At 40.8% G+C, this 13,195-nt stretch overlaps 1 protein-coding gene across 14 annotated transcripts in view; it reads right to left on the bottom strand.

Annotated features, from left to right (window-relative positions):
- Positions 1–13,195, bottom strand: part of MAGI1 (membrane associated guanylate kinase, WW and PDZ domain containing 1) — a 627,829-nt gene that overhangs the window by 43,656 nt on the left and 570,978 nt on the right. For all 14 annotated transcript variants that reach the window (XM_053669009.1, XM_053669011.1, XM_053669012.1 and 11 more), the window contains one exon: positions 888–919. In XM_053669009.1, the coding sequence (XP_053524984.1) occupies positions 888–919 (32 nt within the window). The remainder of the gene's footprint in view (positions 1–887; positions 920–13,195) is intronic.

Genomic DNA, 13,195 nt, shown 5'->3' with positions numbered 1-13,195 from the left:
ATATTCTAAGCCACATGGAAGTGGCTGCTCTTTATCTGAATGCCAATGAATTGGGAACCCTCCTCCACCCGGATCAATTTCACAGGCATTGGGGTCCCCGATTTTGAGTTTGTAAGTAGCATTTTAATTTGTTGTCAGTGCCCTGGGAGAAGCTCACACCACCAATCAAAACACTACAGCCTCTACCAAGCTATTAGCTACCATGTCAACTAGGTAATGCATCTTCAGGGAAACCAGATTAGAAAGGACAGCAAACATTGATTTTTTTTAAAGAACCCTATACCTGCAGCATAATGCTGCTAAAGCGAGCAAAACAACAAAGGACTTCCACAGCAAGGAAATGTCTTATTCTCAGTGCTGGGGCAGTGAACATTGTTCCATGTGAGCATGGACACACATATAGGGCAGAACAGTTCCTCCTTAAACCTACAGGTTTTTTAATTTTGTAAATCATTAGTCATCCAGTGCATAGGAAAGCTCAGGGGGAGCGTCTACCTATGTGAACGACTGGAAACACCAGTTGAGAGCAAGGCTACCCGGGAAGCAGATGGAGCTTTTCTTCCCTTCTCCTCCCAAAAGAAACAATAGCATTTCTCTCAAGTTAAAACATCTGAGAAACTCATCCATTTGAAAGGGAGTTGTAATGCATTTACATAGAGAAGATTCCAATCCTGCATTCTTTATCCCGGCTGCCACAACCTTCCCACAATCACTGGACAGTTAAAGACGAACCCAAATACCTTCTATACTAAACAGATCCCCAGAACTTAATCTACGGAGCCAGGCTCCTGTCTATCTATCCGTTCTGAAACACACACATTCAGTGGAGTCCCCTCCCACCACCAACAGCCCCCCACTCCCCAAATAAGCACCTGGCAAGTCCTTACCGACTTAGGGCTCTTCTTAGGAACTGGCAGTCCTGGAAAAAAATGCAACAAGGAGGGGTGGGGTAGGGGGGAGAATCATTAGCATATAAATGTTACCTTTTCGGGAAAGAACAACCCCCAGGTGTTTCAGGGCAACCTGGCCATCTGCAGAGTTATGTCAGATTCCTCCCCAGCACTGGAGTTACCAGGCTGTTCATATCGAATCAAAGCAGGGGAGGAGGAGACGGGAGGCAGGAGATCTATCTGCATTAGCTATGCTGACTTGTACTGCAGCAGCCTGGAGGCTGGGAAAAGGAATTCACAGACCTCGGCGGCCTGGGAAATTGAACACTTGGACAGAATCTCAAATGCTCTTCTGGATTAAGAGAGACTTAACTTACAATTAAGTCCAGGATATTTCCTTTCCACCGATCCACTTGTCGATTGAAGTGGACCAATAAGAACAGAGGAGGGGGTGTGTATTTAATTTCAGTGGAGTACATGGTTAAAATTTATTTATTTCCTTTTTTTTGGAGGGGGGGGTCTTTCTTTTTTTCTCTGTCAGCAGAGGAAATGCCATCTTTATTTGGATGAGGAGAACACCAAAACAAAGACAATGCTCTTTTGCCAGCACAGAACATACATGTGAACTGGTCTAAGACCCCCATCTGGGTCACGGATGTGCCTCTCCGTGTGCAGCAGTCATCCAAGCAAACTCCTATTCAGCCTGCTGGAAAGAACCCAGCTAGGACCACCCCCTCCCAGGGACTGCAGGTCGTTGGGGAGTAAAAAAGAGAAATTTTATAGAGCTGAGACAGAAAAGATAATAGTGGAGATAGAGGAAGGCAGAGGGAACAAAGACGGTCACGGAACCTGGCTGGCTCTTCCAAAACACTGTCCTTAGTGAAAGTAAGACAGCTGGAAGGGACCTTGGAGCTCCTCACTTCTAGGCAAGTCTGGAGGGATGGGGCAGATAAGGGAAGCATGCCCCCAGGGGGTAGCAAAGGAGGTGTAGAAAGGATAATTGAAGCATCCAACGGCATTTCAAAGGTAAACATTTCCGCAAGCTACCCTCTCGTTTTCTTTGTTTTTTCTTTTTTTTTCTTTTCTGGTTTGAGCGAGGATTAGAATGCAAAATGCAGATTCCATCTGTATTAGACACCAAAGATACCCTTGGGATCTGATGATTTTGCACTGGAAATTTCAACCTTTTGAAGAAAAATGATCCCCATGTAGTGTGAGGATGCCTATTCTTTGTGAAGTGACTTGACGAAGCAGGAGCCAATCTTAAGTTCAGTGCAAGTAGCACAAAGCCCCAGAAGTGGGTGAGGAAGGAAGAAGCCGTACAAGGAGCAAGGGGAATGCGTCCACTGCGGTTTAGGCCTGAGCGGGGTCATGGGTCCTGAAAGGCATGAGGGCACTCTTTTGGCAGGGCTTTATCACATCACCCAAATGAGGTGACCAAAGACTGGCTGAGTGGCTCTCAGACGTCGGAGGGCTTAAGATGCACCTGGTAGCGTGTTAGAAACGCAGGATCCCTGGGCCTCACCTGGCAGGGGCCAGGAATCTGCATATGAACATATATTCCAGGGGGGATGTGAGGACCTTAGATGTGAGGACCACATCTAAGGAAACTACAGTAGGGTATAGAGAGTATGACTCTTTTGCGTCAAGTAGACTCAAGAGGCAACTTTCAGCGAACTGCTTTAGAGCCCTCTAAGCTTCAGTGTCTCAGTTTATGAAAGGGAGATAGTAACCCTCGCCAAGATTGTTATGGTAAATAAATGGACAGAATTTTTAAAAGCCTCGTACCTGATAAGGGGGAGGCCCTCCATCGTCCTCCCCTTTTCTCTTCCTTTGCGAACTGACACCATTCAGGGAGGAAGTGGCTCTGTTTTTTTTCTACTCTAGCCAAAATCACTTGTCGAGCATGTTAAAATATAAGACATATTGTCGGGGAAATATTTTAGCTATGGAAGAGAATAACTGCGTTGGATAATTTATTCATGCCATTATTCTTAAAAATAATTATTAAGTGTTTTTATTTATTCATGAATATGATATCCTTAATGAATTTTATCAAGTTATATCAGTGTGGTTCATGGTGTTATGTATTTCAAAATTACATAACATTATATCTTAAAGTTCAGACTTTTCCCAATTCAGACTGGCCTTATTAATAATTAAAGGGAACAAGGTTTCACCACTAAACTTGGCTTTTCCCAGAATCCCTATGACTCCCTACAAAAATGTATAGAGTGTGTCCAACTAGGTAAGAGGAGTCAGGGAAAATGGCTTCATCCCACACTTTGCTAGTCATTTATAAGACTATGGTCATCTTAAATGCCCAGCCTCTAAAGATTTTCACACGTGAAATAAAGGGCATTTTTCCTTGTCTATCGCAGACATACACACACGTGTTCAAAGGTGCCTGTGTAAGGATGCTCACTGCAGCACTGCGGGTATAAAGGGAACCTGGAAACCAGTGGAAGTCCTAAATAAACTGTGGTTCAGCCAACCTATAAGGCAGTCCGCAGAGGTTCAAAGACATGAGCCATCTCTGTGGGTAACAACGTGGATGGTTCCTAAACACAAGGCTGAGTGAGAACAGCAGGCTGCAGAGTGGCAGGTGCGGGAGGACACAGGTGCTAACCGCACTCGGACACAGGCGCAGCAGCAGTGACTGTCCTTCCATGACTGTCCACACCAAACTGGTAACCTGGACACTTCTGGTGGCACAAGGGAAGGCAGGGACCCAGAAACTAGTTTAGGCAGAATTTAGCCTTAAATTCGTATTTTTTATCTGAAACACCATATTCACATCTGGCTAAGACAATGAAATATTAATTTAAAAATATCCACTAACTACTTAATGTCCCTTCCACCATTAACTGTCTGAAGCACACTCTGATGGCCCCGGCTCAGTTGACCCAAATTGTATTTTACAACAATGAAAACACAAAGAGGAATTTGTTCCTGTTTACTTACTAGTTATTGAAAACCTACTTTTTACAGGATGTAAACAGGCCACAATTTAGTATTTTAAAAGTAAAAACTCAGGAGACTCCATTTGACTGCTTTAAAACAACAAGAAAGATTTGTTTGGAGTCCATGCATTCATTAGGTTTTAAAATGTAAATAATATAATTAATATGAATGCTGGAACAAAGCTTCTGATACAATTTATAATTTATTTTATCCCAAACTATTCAGATGGATAGAAAACAGCTGGGAGACTAATGGAAAACACTCAAAAAAGGCCACCATTTGGCAGAGTCCTCCAAGGCCTGGAAATCGGAGGATGTGGCTCTTGTCTGGCGGGAGTTAACTGTTGGCCACCACACACTGGCTGGACGACAGCAAGAAGCTCAGTCCCGAACTTCGCAGCACTTAGGTGGTTTTCCTCAGGACAAAGGCACACTTCGTGTTCCCAGGGGGAAGATTTTTGCATAAATCGCATGTTCCACAGGAAGCACATGAGTGGGAACAGCACGTGTCTGAATGGGTTCGTCTGCTCCCTCCAGGAAGAGGAAGAGGGATTTTGAAAGGAAGCAGAAGAAAGAACTCATGGATGACACCGTCTGCTCTGACAGCCTAGAAGGTGGCAAATGCTACTTCAAAGGGACCCCAGAAAACTTTAAAAGGGAAGTGTATGTTCAAAGCATGAACCTAAGTGTGATCTACAGAAGTGAGGAAAGCCCGGGAACTGAATTTTTAAGGTTCCCTACAAGAAGGTGTCCCTTTGGAGAAACAAAAGGCTAACTGTCTGCTAGTGACTGGGATCTGACCAATGAACACAAGGAGGAGAAAACGCCTTCCTTTTAAATATCAAGGCCATAAACTATGCCCCTGAATATGTTCTCATATAATTAAGTAGAAAATGTTATTTTAGTGAAATTCTATAATGGTGAAACACAATTATATAAAAACAGTAAAAATATAACAGAATACATACACATTTGGAAACAAAGACTCAAAGGTTATATACCAAAACAGCATTGTTATTTAACTCATGGGATCCAGGATGGCTTTTTTACTTGTTTTATTTTCTACAACTGGAAAAGCTTTATTCATTTATAAATACACATATACGTATATACAAAGATGCCACAATAAACAAAGCTCTACACCACCTCGTTAAGTAAGTTAAATTTCAGGACATTTTATTGCACTTTAAAATCTGTACAGCCCTCACTGATCTCTACATCCAAGAGTTATTACTTCTATACATACAGAGTTTCAGCACTCTGTTGAAATTAAGACTTGCATCTTCCCTGTTGATTAAATGGAAATAGGAAGAATAAGAATGATGTTGGATAGCCCAGCTGTGCTACCTGGGAACTAGACAGAAGCCAAGCATGACCATGTGAGCACAGAGATGAGCAAAACCTGAGTTGTTTGGAAAGAGATGGGACTTCCTGAACCTTACTTCCTCTTCTAGGTTTAAAGAAAGTGAGACTGTCTACCAAACTCACTAACTAACAGAATCGAGAAAATTCTTCAAAGGTCTTCGAAGGGGTGAATTCTAAAGTCACCATCACATGCAGAATGGATCAATAAATCATAAAAATCTACTTTATCATTTTGGTTCCCTCCTCAGCATTCTAACAAACACTGTGTCTATGTCACTGATCCACGTGTCACTGAACACATGAGATATTTCAGAGTTTTGCATAGCAAATGTTGCATTAAAAACTGTATTGCACCTTAACCAGGTAATGCAATGTGCAAGGAGCAGGGAACTGACATACATACATTTAGAGAAACAGCGTGAAAGAGACAGGTAGTTCGTGGAGACCACCGAAAAGCCACCAAAGGCAGAAGACTGAGAACTTGGTGAGGGGATGGGATTAGGTTACTCCCGAGTGCATTCAGCTCAGACCCCTAGCCTTCTCTCTTATTCTATAATCTATCAAAATATAATCCTAAATGCAGGACAAAAAAAAACACATAGCTAACTTTAACTCAATAAAGTCATCGTTAGGAGTTTTTACTAAGGAAATAATTAAAATGTCTCAAAGATTTACATAAAAAAGATTTGCAAGCCATGGCCAGGTAGCTCAGTTGGTTAAAGCCCTGTCCCCATATGCCAAGGTTGTGGGTTCAATCCACAGTCAGGGCACATACCAGAATCAACCAATGAATACGTAAATAAATGGGACAACAAATCGATGTTTCTCTATCTTTCTCTCTCTTCTTCTCTTTCTAAAATCCATAAATAAAACAAATTTAAAAAGATGTTCACAGGATTATTTAAAGGACGTTAAAAACTGGAAACAATATGAACTTCCATGAACAGAGGATTAAGCAGATTATTATATCAATAAGCTGAAAAATTATGAATCCATTAAAAATTAGTACAAAGAAGAATAGTGATGTGGGAAATGGTAATGATATAAGTCATGAAAAGCAGGACAGAAACTGTCGTAGAACATAAATTTATTGTTTAAAAATATACAATCACATGCATATATCATACACTCGAAGACTAGAAGGAAATGCATTAAAATACTGTTTCTGAATGCTATAATTAATAGGTGATTCAAGTCTTTTCAGTATTTTCCAAGTTTTCTACGTTTTACATAAAACACAGCTAGAAGCATGAACAGCTAAGCACTGAGTACTGCGGCCATCCTGAGTGTGCTTGGACGATGGTGTGTACTCACTGGCTTCAGCACAGTGCTAAATTACCAAGTAACCTGAGTTCTAGCTCTTTCTTGACTCAGTGACTGCCATTTCTACTCAGTTGTCTGTGCTGCTAAATTACTGGTCCACGTCTTGATTGAAGACATTAGAATTAGAAGCTGTTAAGAGCCTCTCTCAAGCAAAGGTATACGGAAGCATACAATTTTGCATATTATTTTAAGCAGTCTCTGAAATCTTGACCAGTGGCCTTGAGAAGTCCATTTTGTTCGGTCCCATAATCCTCAGGTTAAATAATCCTTGCCCAAGGACATCACTATGGTGTTAGATGCAATTCCCAGGGCAAGATCACCAAAGTTTGTGCCTCTCGTAAGGGCAGTATATGTAAAATACTGTATCTACAAGTAGAAGTGAGAAGGATCTACATGAGAAGGATCAAGCAGAAAGGGAAATGTTTCATTGCCTGCTTCTCCCTTTCTTTCTTGGAAAGATCTAAAGGGCACATTCAGAAAAAAAATTTTTTGAAGAGAGAAAATTCATTAAAGAACACACTAGGACACTAGTATTTATCAGCAACATGCTCCTGCATAAAAAATAATGAATCTTATAGGTAATTGAGGAGGAGTATGATGATGGAGCAGAATACTAAGAATTTGGTGAAGAAGAGATATAGAGAGGGGTGCAGAAAAAATACAGTGAGGAAATCTACGATTTACCCAGAAATGCAGAATTGATGGTTGACTGCAAATCAGTGGCTCTAAACAATTAATATTAATGACCAGTAACCCTTATAAAAAGAAGCTGTGTGTACTATCCTCTGCTAAGTAGTTTTTTTGTTTGCTTTATATGTAATATATAAACCATGAAATAAATATTAAGTGCCCTAACCTTACCAGTAAAATGCTAAGGACAGTCCAGAAAACTGGAAAAGATAGGTAAAGTCAGTCCTAACTTTTCCCACTGAGGGCAGGAAGAAAAAAGGGGAAAATTCACTCATTCATTTAACCAAACTGTGGTAAGGGCCTACTATGTGCCAAGAGTTGGTATGAAATAAAGCAGTGAACAAGGCCTATGAGAGCCTTTTTCCACAGTCCTCATGTTCTGTGGGGAAAGAGAGAATAAGCAATTTAGTAATTTCAGAGTGATAACCTGGGTGAGGAAAGTAAAACAGGCTAACAAACAGGCTGTTCTTGGTATGCAGAGCTCATTGTACTGGGCATTCAAGCATGTCTTTGTTTAAGAGACAGTATTTGAGCCAAGACCTGAGTCATGAGAAGGAACTGGCTCTGTGGCTATTCAACCTTGTAAGATTTACTGAGCTCTGCCATTTGTCAGGTAAAGCATTGCTGAAGAGATAAAGGTAAATCAGACATGGCCCTGACCTGGACGAGTTCACAATCTATATTCTTTAAAAGAGAAGGAAGCAAAGTGAGTTATAATTCAGTGTGGTCAGTGCCTAGGCCATGACACAAAGAAGCACACTGCTCTCTGGAGCTCAAGGAAGGAAAGCTAACCCAATGTAAAGAAGGGTCAGAGGGATGAGCTAAACACTGAAGGATGCCGGGCACTGAGTCACAGGGCTGGGGACTGAAGCAATGTGCAGTGACTGATGCTTCATTGCATAATGGCGACGAAGTCTCTTAAGGTATTTTTAATTTTTAAAATTAAAGCTAAATCAGTGTGCCAGCATAAATGCAAGGCCAAGTATAAACTAGAGTACATTTTCATTGAAGGACCTTACAAACAGTATATATCACAAAACTGAATCTATAAAACCAAATGAAAAAATGGTTCTAGTTTAAACATGTTTCATTTTTCCCCTCTCTCTGGCCAAATGTCATAATCAACCCCATGGTACAATTTTTCAATGTAAATATGATACCAGGTGCCAAGAATAGAAGCATCAGACCAATGTCTCCAAAAAGATGAAAACATTATTTCCTTTGGGGACCTTGTAATGGTCATTATGATATATTATGGCCATCACAATTTAGAGAGATGGTTGGACTTCAGATGTTTAAAATAAGTAACTCCCAATGTTGTGTCAGTTGGCATCTTATTAAGAAGATTAAGAATATGACGGTATAGCTTTAAAGCTATGGAGAAGTCTGCCTTAATTACACAGTATGTATAGCCTAATAAATAAGTCCTGAAGAGAAACAAATGAGTTGCGAAGCTGGTGAGTTACTAATGGTTTACAGAACCTTTCACCTGAAAGTCATAAGGCCTGTACTGGCACAGGTGAGGAGACACCTGAAGTCATTACTACTTTGGGCTGCTCAAAACTCTAGGTAAAATGGGTAAATTGTCATCATGCAGTTTCTGAGAGATAAATGGTCTAAAGTGAAAAGATGTCATTGAAATAACATACAGTCCTGTTGTTGCTGACTCTCAAAAAAATGTAAAGTAAACTGTGAAGGGTCGAAAACTTGGCTTCTCTTTATATTTCTCAAAAGAAAAGGCTGAGTGCAAAAATAACTAGCAAGACCTGGGAGCTTTGACATTGGTGTACACTTCATAACTGCTGTCTGAGTTAAGTACTAACATCATCCCTATTTTACAGATGAGGAAACTGAGACACTGATGGTTAAATGACAGAGCCAAGGTCACACAGTCAGGTGAGCAATTAGGAAGAGACTTGGTCAAATGCTGGGCCTGTGCTTTTAAACACCGAACTGTCTCTTTCAAAGGTGCTCAATCTGTTTTGGATCATAACCATCTATAAAGGAATTAAAACAACATTGTTTGCACATATGCGTTTGTTAGTAAATGCATTCGTAAAAAATTCTGCTCACAGCTTCATAGAATCCATGGACATCAACCCATGGTTGTGATGTGATCTTAGGAATTTCCTTTTATAGATGGCATGGAAGTCTAAGCATAGTCAGCTGAGTTATTCTCATGTCTCTGATACTTTACTCCAAATGACAGTACCCAAGTCACTGACTATTCAAAACCACACATGTTAAACATGGGTGTCTGATTTAGGGGAAATGAAGCAAGTCTTCAAAGCTGCCAAATTAACAGGTTGCTTGGTCACCAATCCATATGAAGTTCTTTCAAAAGGGGAAGTAACTTTTTCTAGCTTGTAAATGTGTTATGACTCTCCCTGATAAGAGGACTGTTTACAAAACTAAGGGTGGGGAAAAGATGGAGTGACAGAGTAGGGTGAGCTACGATGTCTTCTCTCTAGAAGGGGAAGGAAAAGAACTGTCCACTGAAAAAGACCACTAACTTGTCAGGATGGACCTGCACGAGGCCAGTCTTTCTTCTCTAGGGAGTATTTCTACCAATATCTACCTTTTTAAAGAGTGGAATTAAACCAGCTTCTCAAATGGCTCCAGGAAAGCTCTCTAGCTCTATGTGGGTTGAAAATGTTCATAATTAGGCTGTTTAGGCATGGAGTCTTACTTCAGTCTTCTGAGAAAGATTCCCCAGCTGCCAGGCTTACAGCTTGACTTCCTGCCATCTATATTTCACATCTGAATTGCTTTCTGAGCAACTGCGTAAGGGTTGGCCCTGTTACTCATTCTTCTTATCCATGGTTCATTGAGGTCTCCCTGGGATGGGGAAGACAACTTGTATCCTGGAAGTTCCAGGTCAGTTCCTCTAAACTTGAAAGTTGGATTCTTAGCTGTGTGGGATATATGGGTGGTGGTTGCGGGGGTGGGGAGGATATGAAACAATAGCTCAAAATAACTCATTGAAAGAAAAAAACCGTAAGTACTCCTTTTTGGGGTTGGAAAAACAGGATGCTGTGTGAGGCCTTATTTTAAGGTCATTGGCCCCAAAGGGAAACCTATCACTATAATTGGTGCTGAGCTGTTTCCAGGTTAAAAATATATACATAAAGGATCATGGCTTATTATATATATATATATATATATATATATATATATATATATATATATATATATATATATGCCATGATCCTTTATTTCAGGATTACTGACTTTCAGGATGATCCTTCTCCTGTTTTCTTATTTTTAGCAATGTAAGTTAGGCATAGAACCAAGAAAGAGTATACTAAATTTTATCTTTATAGGACACCAAACCCCTGAAACATACACACTTCTTGAACATTCTTTTTTTTTTTATTTTTTAAATTTTTGTTTATTTAGAGGGGAAGGGAAGGAGAGAGGGAGATAAATATCAGTGTACGGTTGCCTTTCGTGTGTCCCCTGCCAGGAACTGGCCTGCAACCCAGGCATGTGCCCAGACTGGGAATCTAACCATGATCCTCTGGTTCGCAGGTCCGTGCTCAATCCACTGAGCTACACCAGCCAGGTTCTTGAACATTCTTAATCTCTCCCACCACACATCTCCAAAACTCCATTCATGTTTGTCCATCTCTACTGCCACTGACTTTTCTTTCCTAAACAAGTTCAAGAGCCTAAAACCTGGGCTCTCTGATTTATTTTCCAACCCTTAATTCATCATCCACTCAGAGGCCAGAGACATCTCTCTATGGCATAAATCAGATTATATGGTTTCCTAGTTACACGTCCCAGTGGCTTCTGAGCACAGTTTTGATGAAATACAAATTCTTTCTCCTGTCTCACAAAGCCCTCCTTGATCTGACCCTGCCTACCTCTTTAGTTCTACTTCCTTCTCCTCTTCTCCTTACTCATTTGCTCCAGCCAGCCTGGCACCCTCTACTTCTGGGCTAATTCCTTTCATTCCTCTGGACATTTCCACTGGCGCTTCCCTCTGCTCAGAACACTGTGCCTGCACAGTGAGGTGTGGGTAGCTTCTTGTCACCCACGGCTCTCCTCAAATGTCACTTCAGAGAAACCATCCAGGGATACAGGCCATCAGCAGATCTGAAGTGATGCTTCTTGTCACACTTTATTCACACAGCCCAGTTTGTTTTCACAGATCCTAGTACTCTCTAAAATATTGTTTATGCCCTGGCCAGGTAGTCCAGTTGGTTAGAGCATCGTCTCAATACACCAAGGCTGTGGGTGTGATCCCTGGTCAGGGAACATACAAGAATCACTGAATGAAATGAATAAGTGGAACAACAAATCAATGTTTCTCTTTCTGTAAAATTAATAAAATTTAAAAAATAAAATAATTGTTTATTTTGTTTACTGTTATTTACTTGTTTACTGTCTCAATTTCAGGGACCTAGTCTCTTATTCTAGGGCTAGTCCTCAGCTCAATAAACATCTTTTGAATAAATGTGGGAATGTGTTGGGCTTATGAAGTGAATTTGTATCTTGAGGGCTGCAGGAAGAGCTGATGCAGTGAAGGGAGGGGCAGCTTGGCCTTTCTTTTGATCACCATTATCGCTGCTGTGACTACTTCACAGCTCTTAATACTTGGGCGGCTCCCTGATTTATTGGTGAGCTGCCAGGCCTCGCTCAACTCACCACTGCGTCCCTCCACGGAGACAGCAAGGTTCTGCTGTGCCACCTTGTGTCCTAAATTCCTATCACAACCGATGGCTCATGTCCAAAGTTAACTGAAGGCTTATAAAGAAACCCCAGACCCTACAGCTCTTAGCCTCAGTAAATGGGTATGTTCTTGGGGATTATTTGAAAGTCTAAAAAAGCTTAAGGACACCTTCATGTCTTTCCTTAGAAAAGCATTTTTATGACAGAACTGAGGTAAAAGGCTCCAAATGCCTCACCATTCCCCACAAAAAGCAAACACTCACTCAAATGTCACTGATGAAAAATAACATTTCAGATCCTTTTCTCTAGCCAAATCCACGAATCTCTTGAGGAGTTTTAACAACCTTATCGGTGTGACAACCACTTTTCTGCTGCGATGTACTTTTGCAAAATAGGAGGGATATTTTCCTGTTTTCTCCATAAGGACATCTGTTATTTAGCCACTTCAATTAACTTTATTACCAAACTGTTTAATTGCACTGAAGCCAACCCTGGCATCATATAAAACTTTATCCCAATCTCTTAAATTTAGAAAATCATAGACTTAGAAAGTACTGGTCATGGCCAACAAAGGCAAGGTGATCTCATGCTGGAAACCCTGTAGCACTGCATTATTCAAAGTGTCTGGAAGTCAGACTTAAAGAACCATTTACTGGAGTCGGGTTTTTCCAAAGAGCAAAGGACATATGATGAAGGGCCCCATCCGTCTCCCATGGAGATATTAAATGTCTTGAAAAACCTCTTTCTGAAACAATATCTGAACTGTTTTTTAGCGATTATGTGAAATACAGAAGAAATAAAGCTGTTTCCTTGACTTTGTCAGTTTCTTATGAATCGCTGCCCCAGATAGCTATGGCAAGCAGACGCTTATACTCTCTTCAACTATTAGATTTCAGGTTTTAGTGAGTCAATACTCATTTTGCCAATTGGATTTGCTTACAAGCAGAAGAGGGGAATCAATTTCACTTATACACACCGCAGCACACACTGTCCCAGTCAGGATGAATCTCAATTAAAAATAACTTTTACAGGTCAAGTACATTTAAGATGCAGGGGAAATTCAAGAAGTGCATGGTTATTTAATGAAATTTTTATCCTGGAACAAGACATATCCAAGAGGAACAAGGGAACTGCCTTGAAGGAGTATTTTGTATTGTCCACAGGGAAGGGAAGTAAAAGAAACTCACACTGGCAATGAAGTGTGTGCTGACCAGTGAGCTTTTACAGTGAGGAAGACACACAACAAGTTTCTCACACTGGTGATCAAGTGCCAGGGTAATTTTGCTT

Source organism: Artibeus jamaicensis, unplaced genomic scaffold (genome assembly GCF_021234435.1).
Source record: "Artibeus jamaicensis isolate MK-2021 breed Jamaican fruit bat unplaced genomic scaffold, CSHL_Jam_final contig_519, whole genome shotgun sequence".
Classification (NCBI taxonomy): Eukaryota; Metazoa; Chordata; class Mammalia; order Chiroptera; family Phyllostomidae; genus Artibeus; species Artibeus jamaicensis.
This window is presented reverse-complemented; position numbering and strand designations above follow the sequence as displayed.